The sequence below is a fragment of the Bufo gargarizans genome, chromosome 7 (assembly GCF_014858855.1).
Source record: "Bufo gargarizans isolate SCDJY-AF-19 chromosome 7, ASM1485885v1, whole genome shotgun sequence".
Classification (NCBI taxonomy): Eukaryota; Metazoa; Chordata; class Amphibia; order Anura; family Bufonidae; genus Bufo; species Bufo gargarizans.
In genome coordinates, this window is record NC_058086.1 from 185441003 (window position 1) to 185467054 (window position 26052).

The window sequence follows — 26052 nt, forward strand, 5'->3', positions numbered from 1 at the left end:
TGGGACATGGTATAAACAAAACCAGTCCTGCAAAATCTTCCTTCCAAAACCCATATGGCGTTCCCCTCCTTCTATGTCCTCCTGTTTGGCCAAACAGTAGTTTAGGACCACATATGGGGTGTTTTTGCAAACTACAGAATCAGGGCAACCCACATTGAGTTTTGTTTGGCAGTTAACCCTTACTTTATTACTGGAAAAATGGGTTACAATTGAACATTTTCAAAAAAATAGAAATTCCTAAATTGTTTCTCCATCTGCCATTAACTCTTAGGGAACACCTAAAGGGCTGTCAGAGTGGTTCTATCAAGGTAGAGATTGACCAATTATTTTGGCCGAGAAATACACAGACAGATGCAAATAGATATGTCTGAGGAGATCTGATTAGACCACCCATAAGGACTTTATTTTATACACATCTCATTATAGGAGTTACAAGATGAGCTAAGATGTTTGCAGTATTATGATTGGTCAATACAAGTTATATAATTACACGTGATACATATTGGCAATGAAGAGTCTTACACAATAAGGTAATATTTCAATATGACAAGGTTCAAGATTTAAAAGGTCACGTTCCCACAGCTGGCTTGGATGCATCTTGATGCTGGCTCATCAATATCAATAGTTCTTGGTATTTCAAGTACATTGTCACAAGGCCAATTTGATGATTATCCAACAACCAAAGTTGCGCAATAGCCTACAAAAATCTCCCTAATACTCCCTTCTTACTCCGGTTATTCCTCCGGTTATTTTGACAGACTGCTGTCTCGTCTCCATTTATATTCAGATGACCTTAGTCTTAGTAAATGTGCTCAGTGGAATATATGATAAAGGTTACACCTTTAATACCTCAAGCAACACCCAACCACTCTCACAATTCCCCTCTTTTTATCACTATTCCACTGCCTATAGAAAAAGTCAGAGCCCTGACTCCCTATGTTATAATATGAGAATGGACTGGAAAATCTTCCTTCTTACACAAAGTACAAGAATACTAATTCCTATAGATTGTGGGATGTCCTGCATCTATCCAGAAGACTTTCTTACATGGCCCTCTCACTACCATCCTTCAATTCATAGTCAATGGAATAATGAATTATGAATAGTTTAGTGTTGCTCGACTGTGGGATTTCCACAGTATATACAATCGGTTATATGTTTTTGACACTCTTTTGATTACAATAAGAACAATCATCTGCAGGCACTTCTGAGCTTAGGATTGGCGTGACAATGATAGTGTCCGATTCGTTTGATGTTGAAACAGGAGACATCATAACCATAACTTGAGAAGGATTATCCTTTGGTTGTATCACAGTTGTTGTGGTTTTTCCTGAAAAACACTTAGACTTTAATATCTTTTTACAAATCAACAAGAAAATCTTTATCACTATAAAGATAATCAAGATAAGAAAGAATCCTTGCAACAACATATGGAATATTCCTGAAAACCATCCTCCTATTCCTTGGAACCAATTAAGTGGGCTAAGCCATGATAATCATTTAGGCCATCCAACATCAGGTGGGGTTTGATGTGCCTCTCGATATCCTTCCTTTTATTTATTTGCTTGTTGCAAATCATGTGATACTCGAAACATTCCTTGTGGGTCTATATAATGGCAACAGGATGGTCCTACTATCTGACATAATCCTCCTTGTGCTGCAGTAAGGTAATCTAAGACTACAGCATGCTGATTTTCAACAATGATTACTTGCCTCAGATATATTGAATTTACTTCAATTGCATCAAACAAATAATCAGTCACATTATAAAATAATTCACCCATATCTTCAATTTGCTTAGCATTTTTTTTAAACTGTAGACATATAGTATGTGCTTAAATACGGGAGATACATTCCCGCCTTGTCCCAAGCAGATGGTTCGGCATGAATTAGTTTATCAGGATGGTTGAAATAAGGTCTGGCAGGGATAGTAGGTAATACCATAGGTTCAAGATCTCGCTTTGCCAACATATGCCTGGGAATATGCTGATAAGGGAGATCATTTGTTTCCCATACCCAAGTAGCATGTTCCAGCCTAGCTAGAGTACAGGTACCTCCTGCACCACGAGGGAGCCATTTAAATGCTCGGTTTCCACATACTATATATATATTTTCCTTTAGCCAAAATTGATGTTTTCGAATCATTGCATCTACTATAGAAATTAGCATAGTGGTTTTCTCAAATATACACCAAGAGTTTGGATTTTTTCAGAAGTGACTGTAAAATAATAAATAAAGGGAGCACAACGTTTACTTGGGGTTTGCTTTCTGTTTGGGTCTATGCTCATGGATTCACTTCCGTCACCTTTATAACTTTCCAGATCTTCTTCTGTTTCACCATAGCTGGGCTCATAGGCTTCTAACATAGTACACTCACCCTTTTTCCCTAAAACAAAATAACCTGTATAATTCCATTTAACATCACGAATTTCCCTATTTAGATGGTATCGTAGTTTCTTAGTTTGGTCATTAATTTTAACATTTTCTCTAATGAAACTTATTTTAATTTCCTCTGCAGGTACCTCCGCCACTTCCAATATACTGGCAGGTCTAGTTTTCCATCCATCATTGGTAGCATCATATTCATACCAAGTTCCTATTTTCTCTGAAATATTTACCTGCCACCATGGATACTTTACCCATCCTGTAACAGGAAGTGAGACCACTGTGTCTCCCTGGGGAGATTCTAGACTCATTGGAATTAAATCTGAACATAGGTGATCTAGTAGTTCCGTCTCAGGGAGAGGATTGGCTACATATGGCATAGAAGTGGAAGAAACAGGTGAATGACTACATATCCAACAATCAGATAGATCTTTCATTTGTGCAACAATTTTATGATATTTGATGAATTTATTGTCCCATCCCATATTTTCTTTTTCTTGCTGATTAGTGAAACAGGAGTAAAGCAAAGTGTTTATTATCAAATACTTTCCTAAATTCATATTTTAGCTTTTTAGCAGCATTTTGCAGTGTGAAGCGTGGATCTAGGTTTTCCTTCTAATTTCACAGAAGTTGGCGTAGTCAACTGGACTTGGAATGGCCGTCAAATCGAGGGTCTAAAACCTTCTTGATATGTCTTTTAACCGTGACCCAATCTCCAGGAGCTAATGCATGCGTTCCCTCCAATGAAGATGGATCTGGAATGGAACTAAAAACACGGTCATGAGTTTGCTGTAATCTCTTACACAATGCTCCCACATACTGTGTCATATCTGAGTGAAGTGCCTGAAGCTGCTGTGGAAAATACAGGCCTGTCTTTGGTGTTGTTCCAAACAATATTTCATAGGGACTCAGTTTAGTTTTCCTATGTGGAGTTACTCTAACTGAGTATAATGCTATGGGCAAACATTCAGTCCGTGGCTTACCAGTTTCTGCCATGGCTTTTAGAATTTTTGATTTCAGAGTTCCGTTCAAGCGTTCCACTTTACCACTGCTTTATGGTCTGTATGGAGTATGGAACGCTTGCTCTGTACCCAAGGCATTAAGTATTTCCTGTAATACTTCTGAAGTGAAATGAGTACCTCTATCACTTTCTATTACCTCAGGAACACCAAACCTGCATACAACTTCAGACAACAGCTTTTTAGCAACAGTTTTTGCATTTGCCTTTGCTATGGGCCATGCTTCTGGCCATCCTGAAAAGAGATCTACACATACCATTACATACTTATATGTGCCAACCCTGGGAAGTTGTATGAAATCAATTTGCAGTCTCTGAAACGGGTATAATAGTTTTGGGGTGCACCGTGGGGGCACCTTTACAGTTCTCCCTATGTTATGGCAAGCACAGACCATGCACCCTTGGACAAATTCTGCAGCAGCATTGTTGAACCCCGGCGCCACCCATCCTTGTGTTACCAAACTTACCATCGCTTCTTTAGACTGGTGGTTTGGGCCATGTGACAGTGCACAGATCATTGAGTATAATAATCTAGGAAGGCAGAATTTGTCACTCAACGCATACAAACCCTCTTGATTCCTCTTGGCCCCATGTTTTTCCCACTCCTCTCTTTCTGGTTTAGTGGTTTGTTCTTGAAGTTTCTGGAGTATCTCCAGGTCTATTTCCCCAGCCTGTGGTACTATGTCCACTGAATGGCTAGCTATGGAGAGAGGTAGCAGAGCCGTCTGCTTTGCAGCCGCGTCTGCTCGTCGATTTCCTTTAGCTTCTTTTGTTTGTTCTTTTGTGTGGGCCTGAACTTTGACAATGGCCACCATTTTAGGTAGTTCCATGGCTCTAAATAATCGAGCCACAGATTCAGCATTTTTGATAGGCTTACCAGAGGATCCCACAAAGTCCCTGCTTTTCCAGATTGGGCCATAATCATGTGCAATGCCAAACCCATAACGAGAATCGGTGTAAATATTTACCGTCTGATTTTCACCCATTATACATGCCTCAGCGAGGGCTGTCAACTCCGCTTCCTGAGCCGAGCATCCTGGTGGGAGTGATCCTTGTCTCACAACTTCTTCCAAGGTAGTTACAGCATACCCTGTGTATGGTTTCCCATCCAGGTAATATCGTGATCCATCTACGAAAAACTCAACATCAGCATTAGGAATGGGTATTTCAGTTACATTATCAAGTTCTTTAGTTTCAGTTTTCATCAGTTCAAGGCAATCATGATCAGCAACATTATTTGACATTTCCTGATCTAATTGATTAGTTTCTGGAAGCAATGTTGCTGGGTTTAGAACAGTACACCTTTTGATTGTTATATTAGGTGGAGTAAGCAATGCAACTTCATATTTAGTTAATCTCATCATTGACAGATGACGAGTCTTTGCCTGAGACAGTAGTTCCTGTACAGCATGAGGGACATAGATTGTAAGAGCATGATCCAGCACTATATCTGCAATTTTTCCTGTTAATAGTGCGCAAGCTGCTACTGATCGTATACAGGAAGGAGCCCCCCTCGCTACCACATCAAGATGCAATGAGTAATAGCCTAACGGTCGATGTTTTCCTCCATGTATCTGAGTCAGTACTCCTTTGGCATGTCCTCTATTTTCATGACAAAATAGATTGAAGGTAAGGTTATAATTAGGTATTCCTAAACAGGGTGCTGACACTATTGCTAGTTTCAACCCTTCAAATCCTTCAATTGCTTTTGCAGTAAGCACAAATGGATGGCCTTGATTACAAGCTGCTAGGACATCAAATAACGGCTGCATCAGGGATGACGCAGAGGGAATCCACTCTCGGACATAACTGACGAGTCCAACAAATGTCCTCAGTTCTCGAACCGTAGTGGGTTCCCTCAGCTGGGCAACAGCTTTTTTCCTTTCCGGGGTTATGTTTTTAGCTTGCTTGGAAACACAATGACCCAGGAATACTACTTTGAATTTTGCCATCTGCAATTTGTCTTTTGATACTCTGCATCCTTCATCGTGCAGGAATATCAAGAAAGAAAGCGTCTCCTGCAGACACACTTCAACATTCACAGTACAAAGAAGCAAATCATCAACATACTGAAGTAGTAATGTGTCTTTGTTCATTGGATGCCACGAAAGCAGCACTCATGCCATGGTTTCAGAAAATTCAGAGGGAGATGTGGCACCCCCCTGAGGCAGCCTTGTCCAGCAGTATTGTTTCCCATTGAAGGAAAATGCCAAAAGCAGCTGGCTTTCTTCTTCCACTGGAACAGAAAAAAAAGCATTTGCCAAGTCTATTACAGTGAAACAGCTAGAATTGGAAGGAATCGGATTAAGCATTGTATGTGGATTTGGCACAATAGGAGTTTTATGATCATTCATTTATTAATTTCTCTTAGATCATGAATCATCCTATATGCTTGGGGCTTTCCTGGTTCAGGCTTTTTCTTTATTGGGTAAAGAGGAGTATTATAAGGGGATCGGCATTCCCTTATGACTCCCACCTTGAGATATTCTCCTACTTGTACTGCTATTGCAGCAGTTTGATCTTGACTCAAGGGATATTGCTTTATTTTAACAGGCTGCACTCCTGGTTTTAACTGGATCTTTACTGGTTCTACCTGAAGTAGACCTACATCAGTTTTGCTTTTTACCCACAACCCCGGTGGCACCTTTGCAAGCATATCTTCTATTGCTTTCAATTGTGTGGGGTCTTCTTTCTGCAACCCCCCTTCAGGCAGTGGTTTTACCAAGGCAGTTAATGCAGTTAAAACAGGTTCCATAAGGGGCCCTGTTGCCGATACTCCCTTTTTCCCAAATCTTATAATTGTATTGACAGCATGCAACATATCTGCACCAAGTAAGTTCACAGGGCAATTCTCTGACAGGGTTAACAAAGTTTGTAAACCCAGTTTTGAATACCTTGAGGGGTGTACTTTCTTAGATGGAGCAATTTTTTATGAAATTTCTATTCTAGGGGTGCAACGGGGGGCTTGAAATGGGACATGGTACAAACAAAACCAATCCTGCAAAATCTGCCTTGCAAAAACCATATGGCGATCCCCTCCTTCTATGTCCTCCCGTTTGGCCAAACAGTAGCTTACGACCACATATGGGGTGTTTCTGCAAACTACAGAATCAGGGCAACCCATATTGAGTTTTGTTTGTCAGTTAACCCTTGCTTTGTTCCTGGAAAAAATGGATTATATTGGAACATTTTCAAAAAAAAATCGAAATTCTAAAATGTTATGTCCATTTGCCATGAAGTCTTGTGGAAGACCTAAAGGGTTAACAAAGTTTGTAAAAATCAGTTTTGAATACCTTGAGGGGTGTAGTTTCAAAAATGGGGTCATTTTTGGGTGGTTTCTATTACGTACACTGGTCCATAAAAAGTGGGATTTGGAAAATTTCTGAAAAATTTCAAAATTTGCTTCTAAACTTCTAAGCTATGTAACATCCCCCAAAAATAAAATGGCATTCCCAAAATAATACAAACATGAAGTAGACAAATGGGGAATGTAAAGTCATCACAATTTTTGGGAGTATTACTATGTATTACAGAAGTAGAGAAACTGAAACTTTGAAATTTTTAAATGTTTCCAAATTTTTGGTATATTTGTTTGTTTTTTTTGCAAAAAAATTAACTTTTTTGACCCAATTTTAGCAGTGTCATGAAGCACAATATGTGATGAAAAAACAATCTCAGAACTGCCTGGGTAAGTCAAAGCGTTTTTAAGTTATCAGCACTTAAAGTGACACTGGTCAGATTTGCAAAAAATTACGGTGAAATAGGGCTGAGTCCTTAAGGGGTTAAAATAAGTCTAATATAAAAAGATGAGTTAAAAACAACAGTAAAACACCTCTCACAAACACTATTTAAAACAAGTCCCAAGACATGAAATAACAGACACTTGGTAACATCATACCCATAGCAAATGATACAGTAAGCTTACAACTCACTTACTAGGGCAGCACAGTGGCTCAGTGGTTAGCACTGGTGTCTTGCAGCGCTGGGGTCCTGAGCTCAAATCTGACCAAGGACAACACCTGCATGGAGTTGTATGTTGGTGTATGCTGAAAAAAATTAAATAAGGTTGACTGCATTTTTGCTCAAATAATATAAAGTGAATGGTAATGGTACAATGTATATGTAGCTACATAAAGAGCCACTGTTCTTATACGTAACAAAGCCTATGGTTAGGGCCACAGGAAAGTCGTACGACATTGCAATGATTGGCAATGGAGTCGCAGTACGACACTCTGTGACAGATGTGACAATTGCAGAAAATCTAACACTGCTGGAATTTTGGTCACAAGCTGCATGTGACTTTGCCATCAGGGACCACAGTGTAAGTTGTGTGTGACATAGGATGCCCCTGTGACCTGGCCATGTTGTGTACAGCCAGATTGCAGCTCTAAAGTAGCCACGAGACAGCACGTTGCAGACAAGTTGCCCGAATTCTTTTTGGTGCATGACTTTTCTGAGAAACGTGTCGCTTTGAGCAGCTATGTTGAAAAAAGTTCTAAAAAATGTTATGCAGCTTGAATGTGAATAGGCAAAATAAAAAAAATACTCATGTGCTCAGGGCTACAATTGGCCCAGTCCTCAAGGTGTTAAAAATAATGTTGTAATTTTTAGTCTTATATTTATTTTAGGGACGTCTTGCAGCTGCACTTGGCGGTGTTCTTGGAACTTCAGTTGCAACAATTCTGGAACTTATTGTAAGTTTTTGTTATAATTGTTTTATATTTGACTGGTTAGTTTGAAGTCAGAGACAATTTAGAAGATAAAGAGGAAACAGGAGCGTACACAGGAAACAGAAGTGTACACAGGAAACAGGAGCGCACAGGAAACAGAATCACACACAGGAAACAGAAGTGTACACAGGAAACACGGGCACACACAGGAAACAGGGGCACACACAGGAAACGGGGGCGCACACAGGAAACGGGGGCGCACACAGGAAACAGGATTGCACACAGGAAACAGAATCACACACAGGAAACAGAAGTGTACACAGGAAACAGGGGCACACACAGGAAACAGGAACATACATAGGAAACAGGAGCACACACAGGAAACAGGAGCACACACATGAAACAGAAATGTACACAGGAAACAGGGGCATACACAGGAAACAGAAATGTACACAGGAAACAGGGGCATACACAGGAAACAGGGGTGTACACAGGAAACAGGAACGTACACAGGAAACAGGAACGTACATAGGAAACAGGGGCATACACAGGAAACAGGGGTGTACACAGGAAACAGGGGCACACACAGGAAACAGGAACGTACATAGGAAACAGGGGCATACACAGGAAACAGGGACGTACACCGGAAACAGGGGCACACACAGGAAACAGGAGCACACACAGGAAACAGGAGTGTACACAGGAAACAGGGACGTACACAGGAAACAGGGGCGTACACAGGAAACAGGAACGTACACAGGAAACAGGAACGTACATAGGAAATAGGGGCATACACAGGAAACAGGGGTGTACACAGGAAACAGGGGCACACACAGGAAACAGGAACTTACATAGGAAACAGGGGCATACACAGGAAACAGGGACGTACACCGGAAACAGGGACGTACACCGGAAACAGGGGCACACACAGGAAACAGGAGCACACACAGGAAACAGGAGTGTACACAGGAAACAGGGACGTACACAGGAAACAGGGGCACACACAGGAAACAGGAACGTACACAGGAAACAAGGGCGTACACAGAAAACAGGAGCATACATAGGAAACAGGAACGTACATAAGAAATAGGAACATACACAGGAAACAGGGGCGAACACAGGAAACAGGAACGTACACAGGAATAGAAGCATACACAGGTAACAGGAGCGTACACAGGAAACAGGAGAGTATACATGAAATAATGGCATAGACAGGAAACAGGAGAAAAAACAGCAAGCAGGAGGGTACATAGCAAATAGTGTTTTAGGCAGGAAACAGGAGCAAAAATAGTAAATAAAAGTATACACAGGAAACTGGAAAGTACACATAAAATAGGAGAGTACACAGGAAATAATGGCGTAAACAGGAAACAGGAATGTACACATAAAACAGGAGCATACACAGGAAACAGGAACATACACAGGAATCAGCGTACACTGGAAACAGGAGCAAATGGGGAAGAGCTTACGGGTGAAAATCAAATAGCAAGAAACACATTTGTCATGTCACAAATAATAAGAAGACTTGTAACTTGTTTTTCTGCACAAGCTCCTCTCTTCTTTGCAGTCATACTGTGGCACAAAGAAACTGGATCTTTTACTCCATTTATTTTTTAATGCTAACACATACCTGCATTTTTTAATTATTACGTTTTCCTCTGTTTATTTTTCAGCACAGCACAGGCCTTACTAATCCAGCTTTAGACCTGATATGTGGTGTGGTAAGAACGGTTACCTGCCCCTTTCCCCAAATCTATATTTTTTCCAGCGCTTTTGAACAAAAGCCCTAAAACTGATCCTCTCACTAAGGCCTCATGTACATGACCGTGTCCGTATTGCGGTCCGCAAACCACACCTTCCGTGTGCTGTCCACATTTTTCTCACTCTCATCACTATAAATACGGACAGAAATAGGACATGTTCTATAATTTGTGGAACGGACACATAGATGCAGACCCATATAAATGAATAGGTCCGTGTGCAATCTGCAAAAAATGCAGAACAGACACGGAAAGAAAATACAGTTATGTGCATGAGGCCTAAGGGAGTAATTTCAGTAGAGCAGAAAGAAACATTTGTACAGAACTATTATGTTGGAGCTATATTCCAGTGATGAAATGTATCCCTGCAGAGTAATATTTGCAAATATTAAAATGTCTCATCTTCCCTTGTTGTCCATTTGTGTCTGATAAATTTGCATAATTGATAAATCCACATAGGCAGTGCTGGAAAGTGATCTGGAAGAATGGAGAGTCTTTTTTGTGTCATTGTCTGCTTGTTATATAACATTATAATAATAGTGTAATATTTTTTTTTTCTGACAGTTCACTGGGGAACTCACCTCCAAGTGTGCGGAAATTGTATCCAATGTAAGTGTCCTCCATACTCGTTGTTAGGGCTCATTCACACGGAACGGGTGTGGACCCATTTATTTCAATGGGGTTACAAAAGATGCAGACAGCACGCCGTGTCCTGTCCGCATCTGTTGTTCCGTTCCACGGCCCCGCAAAACATATGGAGCATGTCCTATTCTTGTCCGCAATCGCAGACAAGAATAGGCATTTCTACAAATTGGGCGGGATCCATGCTTTGCGGATCCGGCAAAACATGACACAGTCGTGTGAATGTGCCCTTAGGGTGTATTCACAAAGCAGAAATTTCTGCAAGGGAATATCAGTTCCAGTTCTGTTTATTTGAATGGTTTTGTTTGAGCAGCGAACAAGGGGATTTCTGCCCGAGCCATTCATATGAATAGGACATTTCTGCAACCATTCTGCTGTGTGCGAATATGGCTCATAAATACAAAGTCGGACATTAAAGTTGCTGTCACGCTATAAGGCTACATGCACACGATCGTTGTTTTGGTCCACATCCGAGCTGCAGTTTTTTTGGCTTGGATGCGGACTCATTCACTTCAATGTGGCCGCAAAAGATGCGGACAACACTCCGTGTGCTGTCCGCATCCGTTGCTCCATTCCGTTTTGCTGACAAGAATAGGCAGTTATATTAATGGCTGTCCGTGCCGTTCCGCAAATTGCAAAACACACACGGACACCATCCGTGTTTTGCTGATCCGCAATTTGCGGTCCGCAAAACACACGACGGTCGTGTGCATGTAGCTTAAGGGTACGACCAAGCGGCTTATTGGGACACGGCAGTGCTGTGATCAAGAATCACGTGGCCAAACAGGCCTTAATTATACGATAGAGACTGCACTGGTTAATTCTTAATGGGCCATGCGACCTCTATAATACCGAGCGACCATTAACAATGCAGACCGGCTTAAACAGGCCGCTCTCATTAGAGCCAGGTGTGGCCTGTTTGGCCGCCGACCACGCTGTGTGGTACTACCCTAACTGTCCACATCATAGTGACAACAAATATGAATTCCAGTACAGATATCAGATAAACGTTTAGAACGGCGCAGATTTTCCATCTAAGAATGTGCAAAGTATAATGATCACCCCCCTATGAGCTCTTTAAGGAAAAATGTCTGTGTATTTATAAGACTTGTATTTCTAAAAGTAAATCTTGAGCTGACACTGTGTCTGTGTGTTTTCTTTAGAGCGATATTACGGCAAACAAAGGCCCCTTGCAAAACCTCGCCTGCATGGTAAATCAGTAATAAAACCACTGAATTGTTTAATAGCACTGTAGCATTGTGTCACTGTAGCAGTGTCGGACTGGGTTTCCTTGGGCCCACCAGTGGAAATTATTCTCAGGGCTCAACCCCTGTATCATCAATAAAGTCTAATAGATTTTTAATCAAAGAAATACACCCTAGAGGCATGTGATTGGCTCCAAAGGCAGCCAAATATTATTTTTCTATTGAACCTTTGGAGCCCTCTATAGTATCAGAGCCTGGGCCCACCGGAGGATCCTGGTTCTCATTTGCTGCATTCAAATCAACATGAATAGATCTAGCAGAGCTAAACAGCATCTTCTACCACCCGTAGACCATTGCACTGATATATCCTCTATATGATATTCATCATCCAACAGATGATCCTCCAGGGTGGACGGTACCAGTCCTCTTCTAGTTTACTCAGAACTTGTATTAATATCCCAAAGGCCTTTTATTTCAATCTTTTTAAAACATCTTTAAATCAGACTTCAAAAATATGCAATAAATAAAAAAAAGTTTGTATTAATATAAAAATGTACTCATGGGATCTTTGCTGTGTTTTATTCCTTACTTGCCATATTTATACAGTTAGGTTCCTTTCACACGAGCGATTTTTCCACGCAGGTGCAATGAGTGATGCGAACGCATTGCCCCGCACGGAATCAGAACCCATTCATTGCAATGGGTCTGTGTACATGAGCTTTGGTCTTCACGCATCACTTGTGTGTTGCGTGAAAATCGCAGCATGTTCTATATTCTGCGAGTTTTACACAACACTGGCCCCATGGAAGTGAATAAGGGCTACGTCACAATCGCATCGCATCCGCAAGGAAGTACGGATGCGATGCGTTTTTCACTGATGGTTGCTAAGAGATGTTGCTTGTAAACATTCAGTCTTTTATCACGCCCGTGAAAACGCATAAATGCACATTTCACCCGGGCGATAAAAACTGAACCACTGAACGCAATCGCAGAGAAAACTGACTGCAATTGCTTGCGAAATGGTGCAAGTTTTCCTGAACGCGTCCGGACCTAATCCGCACACGCTCGTCTGCAAGGGGCCTTAATGCCAACTCTGTGCAAGATTGGTTTGTCCGAACAGCCATCTCTGTAAACTTTTATTTAGAGGACCCGTCACCTCCCCGGAAATGTCTGTTTTAGCAACTACTTGCATTCCCCATGTAATAGGAATTCTGGGAGAGTCTATTTTTATGACTCTCTGTTAATATCCCTCCTAGAAGTTATGAATGAATTGCCAGCAGTTTGCAACAAAGGTCCAGATGGGTGTTAGAGATGTGTCCCAGCACAGTCTGATACTATCCAATCAGTGCTGCCATTGTCAGACTGTGCAGCTCCCCCCCCCCAACTGGTAACACCAATCTGGACCTTAATGGCAAACTGCTAGTAATTAAATCATAAGTTCTTGCAGGAATAATAGAGGAATGGCAAAACACAGAGTCGAGAAAACATGCTTCAGAATTGTTACTACATGAAGAATGCAAGTAGTTACTAAAACAGACAAGTCAGGAGAGGTGACAGCTCCTCATAAATGCATAGCTAGTATTGACACCATAGACGGTAGCAATAGCATACAATGCAAATTTATTTTAATGGACGCTCTCTATAGCACAGTCATAGAAGGCGGTTTATTGCAAATTGTAACAATTGGTTACAAAAACTGAAATGAATGGTGACGAATGTACGGATGTTTATTTTTATACTCGGTGCTTTTTTGCTCTTGAAGAGGACCTTTCATGGGTGCAGACATTATAAAATAAGCCGCAGGTTATGCGTATAGGGTATAGTCCATGGATGTAAGATTGCTTACTATTTTGTCTGGGCGCAGCTCCGTTCCCACGATGTGGCCCCTGTTCACTATTCCCGCCTGATATGCTAATGTTTCTCAATGGGCGTCTCCTTCTCCTTGGCTGTAGCACTGTCCAATCACAGCGGAGATCGTCACAGCCTGGGAGAAAAAAAAAATCACCTTCTCCCTGGCTGTGACATTCTCCACTGTGATTGGACAGCGCTACAGCCAGGGAGAAGGAGACGCCCATTGAGAAACAGGGCAGTCTCCTCCTCCCTGTACCGATGCTATTCATTAGCATATCAGGCGGGAATAGTGAACGGGGGCCACATCGGGGGAACGGAGCGGGAGCGCGCTGCCTTCCTGTGAAGAGCCTGTGAGATCCAGCCCCCTGGATCTCACAGGTCGGAAGCTGTATGAGTAATACACACTGTATTACTCTGTATTACTCATACAGCCAATGCATTCCAATACAGAAGTATTAGAATGCATTGTAAAGGGAACTAGACCCCCAAAAGTTGAAGTCCCAAAGTGGGACGAAAAAAATGAAAAAAAAGTTGAAAAACGTAAGTTTTCCCCCAAAAAATTAAACGTTTCAAGTAAAAAAGAAAAAGTAATTTCCCCCAAATAAAGTTAAAAAAAAAGTGGTAAAAAATAGGCAAAAAAAAAAGTTGACATATTAGGTATCTCCACGTCCGTATTGACCGGCTCTATAAACATATCACATGACTTAACCCCTCAGATGAATACCGTAAAAAATAAAAAATAAAAACTGTGCTAAATAAATCATTTATTTGTCACCTTACATCACAAAAAGTGCAATAGCAAGCGATCAAAAAGTCATAAGTACCCCAAAATAGTGCCAATCAAACCGTCATTTCATCCCACAAAAATCATACCCTACCCAAGATAATCGCCCCAAAACTGAAAAAACTATGGCTCTCAGACTATGGAGACACTAAAACATGATTTCTTTTGTTTCAACAATGAAATCATTGTTTAAAACTTACATAAATAAAAAAAATAGTATACATATTAGGTATCACCGCGTCCGTGACAACCTGCTCTATAAAAATACCACATGATCTAACCTGTCAGATGAATGTTGTAAATAACGGTGCCAAAACAGCTATTTTTTGTTACCTTGCCTCGCAAAAAGTGTAATATAGAGCAACCAAAAATCATATGTACCCTAAACTAGTACCAACAAAACTGCCACCCTATCCCGTAGTTTCTAAAATGGGGTCACTTTTTTTAGTTTCTACTCTAGGGGTGCATCAGGGGGGCTTCAAATGGGACATGGTGTCAAAAAACCAGTCCAGCAAAATCTGCCTTCCAAAAACCATATGGCATTCCTTTCCTTCTGTGCCCTGCCGTGTGCCCGTACAGCAGTTTACAACCACATATGGGGTGTTTCTGTAAACTACAGAATCCAGGCAATAAATATAGAGGTTTTTTTGGCTGTTAACCCTTGTTTTGTAACTGGAAAAAAATATTAAAATGGAAAATCTTCCCAAAAAGTGAAATTTTGAAATTGTATTCTATTTTTCATTAATTCTTGTGGAACACCTAAAGGGTTAACAAAGTTTGTAAAATCAGTTTTGAATACCTTGAGGGGTGCAATTTCTAAAATGGGGTCACTTTTTTGGAGTATCTACTCTAGGGGTGCATCAGGGGGGCTTCAAATGGGACATTGTGTCAAAGAAACAGTCCAGCAAAATCTGCCTTCCAAAAACTGTATGGCATTCCTTTCCTTCTGTGCCCTGCTGTGTGCCCGTACAGCAGTTTACGACCACATATGGGGTGTTTCTGTAAACTACAGAATCAGGGCCATAAATATTGAGTTTTGTTTGGCTGGTAACCCTTGTTTTGTAACTGGAAAAAAAATATTAAAATGAAAAAAATCTACCAAAAAAGTGAAATTTTGAAATTGTATCTCTATTTTTCATTAATTCTTGTGGAACACCTAAAGGGTGAACAAAGTTTATAAAATCTGTTTTGAATAACTTAAATAGGTGTAGTTTCTAGAAAATGTAGTTTCATTTTTGGGTGGTTTCTATTATGTAAGCTTCACAAAGTGACTTCAGACCTGAACTGGTCCGTAAAAGTGGGTTTTTGAAAATTTCTGAAAAATTTCAAGATTTGCTTCTAAACTTCTAAGCCTTGTAACATTCCCCCCCCCCCCCCAAAAAAAAATATTATTCCAAAAATGATCCAAACATGAATTAGACATATAGGGAATGTAAAGTAATAACCATTTTTGGAGGTATTACTATGTACTATAGAAGTAGAGAAATTGAAACTTAAAAATTTGCTAATTTTTCAAATTTTTGGGTAAATTAGTTTTTTTTTTATAAATAAAAATGGGGGGGTTTTTACTCCATTTTACTAGTGTCATGAAGTACAATATGTGACGAAAAACCAACCTCAGAATGGCCTGGATAAGTCAAAGCGTTTTAAAGTTATCACCACAAAGAGTGAGATGGTCACTGGTCAGATTTGCAAAAAATGGCCTGGTCCTTAAAGAGGACCTTTCACCGATCCTGACATTGTGAACTAAGTATACAGACGTGGAGAGCGGCGCCCCGGGGATCTCACTGCACTTACTATTATCCCTTGGCGCCGCTCCGTTCTCCTGCTATGCCCTCCGGCATCTTCGGTCACTAAGTTATAGTAGTCGGAGTCTGCCCTTGCTCTGCTGTAGCGCTGGCCAATCGCATCGCAGAGCTCTAAGCCTGGGAGAAAATAACGTCCCAGGCTGTGAGCTCTGCGCTGCGATTGGCCAGCGCTACAGCAGAACAAGGGCAGACTCCACCTACTATAACTTAGTGAACAAAGATACTGGAGGGCATAGCGGGAGAACGGAGCGGCGCCCAGGGATAATAGTAAGTGCAGTGAGATCCCCGGGCGCCGCTCTCCATGTCTGTATACTCAGCTCCAGTGGCGTAGCGTGGGTAGCCAGCACCCGGGGCAAGCCAAGTATTGCGCCCCCCCCCCCCCACCTGTGACCACGCCCCCTTTTTTTTTACAAATAATGTAGTAGATGTCACCTGCAGTCCTATGTAACACCACAGATAACACAGTGATAACTCTCTGTGTACAGATAATGTAGTAGATGGGTGTGAGGCCCCAGAATTCAGAACACACACAGTGTGACCTCAAGTCTGGGGCCAGGCTGAGGCAGTGTGGGACAAATTCTATATACCCCCTCCCCCCTACCCTACCGTGAAACAGATAATTGGATGGACATAACATACATTGCTATGAAATATACAGGAGAATACAGCACCATACCTGTTACATCCAGTGACATCTCCTGTGATGTAGACTTTCCTCAACGTCCTCATTCGGAGATAGGACCATCATGATACCTTCTTTCAGCCTCGTCTCGTCTCTGCAAAGTTTCGCAGAAAATGTTTTAGATGCCTCACTTTACTATCATCCTCAGATAACAGACGTCCCCCTTCCCCTGTAGTGCCCATAAGTATAATGCTCTCTGTATAATTATAATATATAATGGCCCCCTCTGTATTATTATTATAATGACCACCTCTGTAGTATTATAGTAATAATTATGGCCCCCTTCAGCCCCTCAGTCCTGTGTAAGATACAACACTCCCCCTGCCTATAGTCCTTCTTGCAAACAGTCCTATGTAAAATACATCACTCTCCCTTCAGCTCCTCCAGCATACAGTCCCATGTAAGATACAACCCCCAGAGGATGCCATCTGCCCATCTCTCCTGTCCATATACCAGGCCTACCAGTATTACCCCTTCATATACCGCCTGGTCACCCCACTAACAGTCTGAGTCACTTGTCTCCCTGAGTGTTAGGTGGGGTAACCAGGCAGGCAGCTGGTATATCAAGGGCTAATGCTGGTAGACCTGGTATATGGACAGCAGAGATGGGCAGATGGCATCCTCTGGGCAGTACTGTCTCTCTGGTCTTCCTTCACCAGCACCCTGACTGCCACCTGCTTGGCCTGGCTCTCATGGCACTTCACTGCCTGGTGCTCGGCTATCGGCACTGAGTCACTCAGCGCTGATAGCCAAGCACGAGGCAGTGAAGTGCCATGAGAGCCAGGCCAAGCAGAACCGTGGCAGTCAGGGTGCTGGTGAAGGATGACCAGAGAGACAGTACTGCCCAGAGGATGCCATCTGCCCATCTCTGCTGTCTATATACCAGGGTAGGCCTGGTATATGGACAGCAGAGATGGGCAGATGGCATCCCAGAGAGGCAGTACTGTCTCAGTGTCCCTGGTCATCCTTCACCAGCACTCTGACTGCAGTGCCATGGTGCCATCTGCTTGGCAGCCTTGGCCTGGCTCTCATGACACTGACTGGCACAGTGGCACTTAACTCATATTATCATATATTACCCCTAAAGCCTGCCTGCCCTCAGCCCATGCCAACACAGTAAACTACTGACCAAATTACACACTCAGGGTGGGACTTTGGGACTCTGGGACAGTGACACTGACTGTCACTCACTCTGTCTCAGGGTCGCTTGAATCCAGGGCCGGCGCCACCCATAAGCAGAGTAGGCCACCGCGTAGAGCGCACTCTGCCTGGGGGCGCCGGCGCTCTGGAGTCCGAATCCCGACTAGCCGGCGCCCGTGCCACGCTCCCTACTTGTGATCCATCCATCTAAGTTCTAACATCTTCTCCTGATTCCTAGCCACCGCCCGCGCCATGCCCCCTACCTGGCTGTCATCGATCTAACTCCTCCTGTTCGGCTGTTCCTGTACTTTCCGGCCGGCCAGATCATGGTGGATTGTGCGAGGGCATGCGTTTGTTCAGTCACTTAGTATTACTTAGTGGGCCACTGGGGGGCAAATAACATAATGGAGGGCATTGTGCACTGTCTGTGGGGGCAGTTAGTATTACTTAGTGGGGGCACTGGGGGGAAAATTACATAATGGGCAGTGTGCAGTTAGTTGTGCACTGTCTGTGGGGGCAGTTAGTATTACTTAGTGCGGGCATTGGGGGGTAAATTACATAATGGGCACTGCCCATTACGTAATGTGCCCCCCAGTGCACCAACAAAGTAATACTGCCCCCACAGACAGTGCACAACTCACTGCACACTGCCCATTATGTAATTTTCCCCCCAGTGCCCCCACTAAGTAATACTAACTGCCCCCACAGACAGTGCACAATGCCCTCCATTATGTCATTTGCCCCCCAGTGGCCCACTAAGTAACACTGCCACAACTGTGCACGGTCTGTGGGGCAGTATTACTTAGTGGGGGCACTGGGGGCAAATTACGTAATGGGCAGTGTGCAGTGAGTTGTGCACTGTCTGTGGGGGCACTGGGGGGCAAATTACGTAATGGGCAGTGTGCAGTGAGTTGTGCACTGTCTGTGGGGGCACTGGGGGGCAAATTACGTAATGGGCAGTGTGCAGTTGTGCACTGTGTGTGGGGGCACTGGGGGGCAAATTACATAATGGGCAGTGTGCAGTGAGTTGTGCACTGTCTGTGGGGGCAGTTAGTATTACTTAGTGGGGGCACTGGGGGGCAAATTACATAATGGGCAGTGTGCAGTGAGTTGTGCACTGTCTGTGGGGGCAGTTAGTATTACTTAGTGGGGGCACTGGGGGGCAAATTACATAATGGGCAGTGTGCAGTGAGTTGTGCACTGTCTGTGGGGGCAGTTAGTATTACTTAGTGGGGGCACTGGGGGGCAAATTACGTAATGGGCAGTGTGCATTACGTAATTTGCCCCCCAGGGCCCCAACAAAGTAATACTGCCCCCACAGACAGTGCCCCCCACTAAGTAATTCAAGTGTAATCACTGTCTCCAGGCTCATGGCTGGACTACAGTCTCCTACTGATTCAGCTGCAGCCAATCCAGCCATGATCTTCTGCTTCTTCTTGCTGCCTCCGGCTCCTGGCTCTGCAGTCTGCACTGTCTTTCCCGCCTGGGAGGTGGGCGGAGCCTATCGGGAACTGCCGTGCATGCCCCGCCCCCTCTCGCCTCCTCACTCTGCTCTGCAGCCGGACGCTGTGTGAAGAAAAAAAAACACAGTGTCGGCGATTTAACTTGTGCCAGCCCAGCACACGGCGCCCCCCTGCAGAGTGGCGCCCGGGGCAACGGCCCCCCTGGCCCCCCCCACGCTACGCCCCTGCTCAGCTCACAATGTTAGGATCGGTGAAAGGTCCTCTTTAAGGTGAAAATGATCCTGGTCCTTAAGGGGTTAAATAGTTATTGTATTGATTTATTACAAAAGCAATCACTGAGGCTTAGTCATTAAACAGAGACTGAAATGACCTTTTATTGAATAATGTAAACCCCTTTAGTATTTCTAACAAGCTGATGAATGCAAAGCACAGAGGGAAGTTATCGAGCTCTGCACTCCAGAATTCTGTTTTAAAAAAATGCCATAATAGGGCTTTGACACTTTTCGGACTTAGTTGCTCACAAATATTGAGACATTTTGCATGTTTACTCCACTCACTACAGTTTTGAAAAGTGGATGGGAAAATTGGATTGTTTAGCCCATTAAGCTGATTTAAGCCAGATTTATCAGCTGAGACAATTTAAAAAGTCCCAAAAATTGTCTGAATCTTGCTCCAGTGAAGGGGAGGGGGGGGGTGTACAAGGTAAAGAACATCTCAAGACAGAATTTATAGACTTATAGGGTGTTCATAAGCAGATTTGTACCTATGACACTGGCTGACCTGTTACATGTGCGCTTGGCAGCTGAAGGCATCTGTGTTGGTCCCATGTTCATATGTGCCCGCATTGCTGAGAAAAGTGACATTTTATTATATGCAAATGAGTCTCTAGGAGCAATGAGGGCGTTGCCGTTACACCTGAGAAAAATGTTTTTAATATATGCAAATGAGCCTCTAGGGGCAATGGGGGCGTTGTCATTACACCTAGAGGCTCTGCTCTCTCAGCAACTGCCGTGGCACCAGATCCGCACCAAAAATTACATGTGTTACTTGCGGTTTTTGGTGCACATTTGATGCAGATTTTCTGCAGATCTCACCCTTCCATTGAATAGGTTGAAGAGGGGAAAGTCCGTACCATAAATCACTCAAACAATTGCCACGCTGTAGATTTCTAAATCTGCACAACAGGTCAATTTCCACACAGGAAAAAGCAAAGTGTACGTGAGAATTGTCTAATTTCTCACACTTTGCTGGCACTGTATTACCCTGTGGTTTCTCCGCACATCAATCTGCGCTAAAAAGTCTGCGTATTCCGCAACGTGTGCAGGTACCCTACTTGTAAAGAAATATGATAAGTGCGAAAACAATATAACAAATGAAAACAAAAATGTTTAAAACTTCCGGTAGCCTTGCCATAACCCCTGCGCGCCTAAACTCCATCTGTAAAGCTAAGGCACTGCAAACAAATCACAATAAATGCTATTATAGGTCAGAGAGGGACTGATGCCGATGCCTGGAAACGAATGAACAGAGAATGTCGATCGGAGGGAAGTGACTTTATTTAACTACAGCTGATTCCTGTTTTTCAATGTTTTAATTCTAGGCAAGAAAAGAAACTCTGGATTTGCCAAACACTATCCAGAATTTGGTAAGAAAACGTTTTTCAGACGTTTTTGCTATTATAAACCATATTACCAACATATTTCGAAGTACCTACTAGAGAGGCAGGAGGAGGGTACTGCACCGTAATACAACCCTCCTATATAAAGTGCAGGTAGTGAGGGTGTAAGAAGAGCATTGGACCTGCTGTGCATATTAACCCTTTCAAGACCCTGGGATTTTCCTTTTTTTTTTTTTTGTTCCCTGCCTCTTCCCAGAGCCATAACTTTTATACTTTTTCATTCACATAGCCGTATGAGGGCTTGATTTTTGTGGGACAAAGTTGTACTTTCTAATGGCACTAATTAATATTGCACACGGTGTAGTGGGAAGCTGGAAAAAAATTCCAAATAAGGAGTGGAATTGGTAAAAAATTTAATTCAGCCATAGTTTCTGGGTTTTCTATTTACAGCGTTCACTAGGCGATAAAACTGACTTGTGATTTATTTATTTTTTTAAGTCACCATAGGTGACCACAGCAAGCAATCATTACATTGTTATTATATTTATTAATTAATTTTTATCAGTTACCAAATACACAAGTCAGTATATTCCAATGCAGTGCTGCCACCTGCAGGCTCTGGCCTATCACTACAGGGGTAACAGCTTCCCCAATCTTAGCCAGAGGAAGCTGTTACCGGTGCTGGAGCACTAGGATCCTGCATTTTAACCATGCAGATACTGTGGCCACATTTGACCATGGCATCTGAGGGGTTAAACGTCTGCGATCGACTTTATCGCCGATCGGAGACATCGGCCCCTCGTGTCTGTTGTGTGAAACAGCAGGCACCCTGTGGCTTTGGTGCTCGCTCTATTCCAGAGCTGGCCCCATCTTTAATAATATGGTGCAGGTCGGGAAGGGGTTAAATGCAGAATGATGAGAGGTCACAATAATGGAGGAAAGAAACGATGAGCATGATAGTAACGCACTTCCTGAACTCACTTGCTATAATGATGTCTTGGTGAAGTTGGGGTTTGTTTCAAGTTTTAAGTGATCTCTTGTGTGATGAGAAGTTCATACAGTACCACTCCCTTATCTGAGAAAGTACAATAACCATTTCTAATTGGACTGTGTAACAATTCAAATATTAAGTTCTCTAATTCATTTAACCCCTTAAAGAGGTTTTCCAGTTTGCATCGACATTCTTTAAAATAATAATTTTTTTTTAAAGGCAGCTGTAATTTTGTAATGTATTGTATCTTTATTGCTCCTACCTCCTGTTCTGGGCTGACTATGTCCATGCAGATCTTTCTTATTTCCTATGTTGTCCATAGGCGTGTCAAAGCAGCAAAAGGGGCAGTGATGGGGGAGCTTCCATGTGACTGGGTGGGAGGAGCTATAAAGTAGCTGGGAGGTGTTAGGGGCGGTGCCGGGGCTGTGGCAGAGAAAGTGCATCATGCATTACAATATCACGGTGAAAAATTCTTTGTGAGGTTAAACGGAAAAAACAATTGCACTCATTTTTAAGGGTTTGTTTTCATGGTATGTGCTAAAATTACGATATCCTTATTGTGCAGATCAATATGATTACATCAATACCAAACTCATATTGCTTTATTATGGTTTTACCATTGAAAAATATAATGCTTTGAGAAAAAAAAAAAATTGCATCGCCATATTCTGACACCCACATGTAGCAGAAGGAATAAATACTTTCATAATTTGATATATCAGATATTTTCAGATGCAGTGATGCCAATTATTATTATTCTTTATGTTTATTTACTTTTATATGCAAAATTGGGAAAGGCGGATTATTTGAAATTATTTATATATTTGTGTGTTATTTTTTAAACTTTCTAATTTTCTTTTACTTTTTAACATTTTAATTCCTCTTTGGGGATTTGGACATTGCTTATAACATAGACTGCAATATTATACTAATACAGTTTATGGGAATTCTTCTCACTGCCTATTAAGCCATGCCTGAGGCAGAGCTTAAAGGCTATGTACACCTTTGAAGGCTTCTTTTATTATTGCACTGTACTCATTATAAGCTAAAAATCATTTTTCAGCACCTTGTGCTGTCCACATCCATAGTCCTGTTCCGCAGCCCCGCATAAAATATAGAGCATGTCCTAATCTTGTCCCCAACTGCAGACAGGAATAGAGATGTCCTGAACTATTCGCCGGTGAACAGTTTCTGGCGAACATCGCTTGTTCGCCGCAGCGGATGAACATATGCGATGTTCGGTCCGCCCTCTATACGCCATCATTGAGCAAACTTTGACCCTGTACCTCACAGTCAGCAGACACATTCCAGCCAATCAGCAGCAGACCCTCCCTCCCAGACCCTCCCACCGCCTATTAAAAAGCAAGGACAGCATCCATCTTAGATTCATTCGGAAGCTGCAGTGTTAGTGAAAGGAGGGACAGTGCAGCTGCTGCTGATTTAATAGAGAAATCGATAGCTAGGCCGGTGTATAAGCAGCACACAAACTCAAAGCCACCATCCTCCTCCTGGTCCAACATCTTCAGCCACGTCAACCACTGCTGTCCTCCTTGCCGCCTCTCAACCATCCACCACTCCGCCTCTCACCTTCAGCAGTTCCTGCTCATCTGCCCACAGTCAGGTGTCTGTCAAGGAAATGTTTTAGTGTAAGAAGCCAATGTCACAGGGTCACCCCCTTGCCCGGCGTCTGACAGCTGGCTTGTCGGAACTCTTAGCCCGCCAGCTTTTACCATACAAGCTGGTGGAGTCTGAGGCCTTCAAAAAATTTGTAGCTATTGGGACACCGCAGTGGAAGGTACCCGGCCGAATTTTTTTTTCACAAAAGGCAATCCCCAACCTGTACTCTATGGTGGAAAAGGAAGTCATGGCATGTCTGGCACACAGTGTTGGGGTAAGTGTCCATCTGACCACTGATACCTGGTCTGAAAAGCACGGTCAGGGTAGGTATATCACGTACACTGCGCATTATGTAAGCCTGCTGACGGCTGCCAAGCATGGAATGCGTGGCTCTGCAGAGGAGTTGGTGACACCGCCATTACTTGCAGACAGGCCTGCTGCCACCTCCGCTACTCCTCCTACTCCATCCTCTTTGCTAAACTCCTCGGCTGAGTACTCTTCTGCTGCTGCGTCTTGCTCAACATTAACTGCACCCCCCCCCCCCAGCTCCCCAGGGGCTATTCCACATCCCAGATACGACAGTGTCACGCCGTCTTGGGGTTGACTTGTCTTAAAGCAGAGAGTCACACCGGACCAGCACTCCTGTCCGCCCTGAACGCACAGGTGGATCAGTGGCTGACTCTGCACCAACTGGAGATCGTCAAAGTGGTGTGTGACAATGGAAGCAATTTGTTGGCGGCATTGAATTTGGGCAAGTTGACACATGTGCCGTGCTTGGCACATGTGTTGAATCTGATCGTACAACGCTTTGTGCATAAGTACCCAGGCTTACAGGACGTCCTCAAGCAGGCCAGGAAGGTGTGTGGCCATTTCAGGCGTTCCTACATGGCCATGGCGCACTTTTCCGATATTCAGCGGTGAAACAACATGCCAGTGAGGAGCTTGATTTGCGACAGCCCGACACGTTGGAATTCAACACTCCTAATGTTCGACCGCCTGCTCCAACAAGAAAAAGCCGTCAACGAGTATTTGTATAACCGGGGTGCTAGGAAAGCATCTGCGGAGCTGGGTATTTTTTTGCCACGTTACTGGACGCTCATGCGCAATGCCTGTAGGTTCATGCGTCCTTTTGAGGAGGTGACAAACCTAGTCAGTCGCACCGAAGGCACCATCAGTGACATCATCCCATACGTTTTCTTCCTGCAGCGTGCCCTGCAAAGAGTGCTGGATCAGACCGTAAATGAGCTTGAAGAGGAAGAGTTGTGGTCACCATCACCACCAGAAACAGCCTTGTCATCATCACTTGCCGGACCTGCAGCAACGCTGGAAGAGGAATCTGAGGAAGAGGAGTCAGAGGAGGAATGTGGCTTTGAGGAGGAGGAAGACCAACCACAGCAGGCATCCCAGGGTGCTCGTTGTCACCTATCTGGTACCCGTGGTGTTGTACGTGGCTGGGGGTAAGAACAGACCTTCAATGAGATCAGTGAGGACGAGGAACGGGACATGAGTAGCTCGGCATCCAACCTTGTACAAATGGGGTCTTTCATGCTGTCATGCCTGTTGAGGGACCCTCGTATAAAAAGGCTGAAGGAGAACAACCTGTACTGGTTGGCCACGCTACTAGACCCCCGGTATAAGCAGAAAGTGCCTGAAATGTTACTGAATTACCGGAAGTCGGAAAGGATGCAGCAGTTCCATAACAAGTTAAAAAGTTTGCTTTACACAGCATATAAGGGTGATGTCACAGCACAACGGGAATCTAACAGGGGAAGAGGTGAAAGTAATCCTCCTCCTACCACAACAACGCCGGCAAGGACAGGACGCTTTACAGACGTGTTGTTGATGGAGGACATGCGGAGCTTTTTAAGTCCTACGCATCGCCACAGCCCTTCGGGGTCCTCCCTCAGAGAAAAAGGCACATACATGTGTTAATTCCCCTTCATGATCATTACCTTGTTGTGGTGAAGGGGCTTGCGTATCACAATGAAGCGATCACCTCTATGAGTGTGTTGGCAATGGCAATGTTGGCACACCCCAGATGATAAGGTCGTTGCTTCATTGTGAACGGACCAAAAGCAATCGGCTGGATAATTTTGCATGGAAAAAACATTAATTTTCTTTGTGATCATCTAAGGTGATCATTAAAGCCTACTAGGCCAACAATGGGCCCACACTGCAGAATCATTGTTTTCTGGGTCACTTAACTGTCACTGAACTACCTCAGCATGACCATAGGCTTTTAAAAACCGCCATCGCCTGCAATCTACCAAACGTACACACGAACACAGTCATCACTACACCAAGATTGACGCATAGATGAATAAAATTTATGTCATGAGTGAGTCAACTATTGACAACTCTTTGCTGTTGTCTAAACTCTATTTGATACACGTCCCCTGATAGGGAAAGTAAAAGGGA

At 43.3% G+C, this 26052-nt stretch overlaps 1 protein-coding gene across 1 annotated transcript in view; it reads left to right on the top strand.

Moving 5' to 3' along the window:
• Window positions 1-26052, top strand: part of LOC122943195 — a 51245-nt gene that overhangs the window by 13686 nt on the left and 11507 nt on the right. The window contains exons 6-10 of the mRNA XM_044300753.1: window positions 8032-8097; window positions 9747-9794; window positions 10398-10442; window positions 11639-11686; window positions 21009-21053. Of these exons, the coding sequence (XP_044156688.1) occupies window positions 8032-8097; window positions 9747-9794; window positions 10398-10442; window positions 11639-11686; window positions 21009-21053 (252 nt within the window). The remainder of the gene's footprint in view (window positions 1-8031; window positions 8098-9746; window positions 9795-10397; window positions 10443-11638; window positions 11687-21008; window positions 21054-26052) is intronic.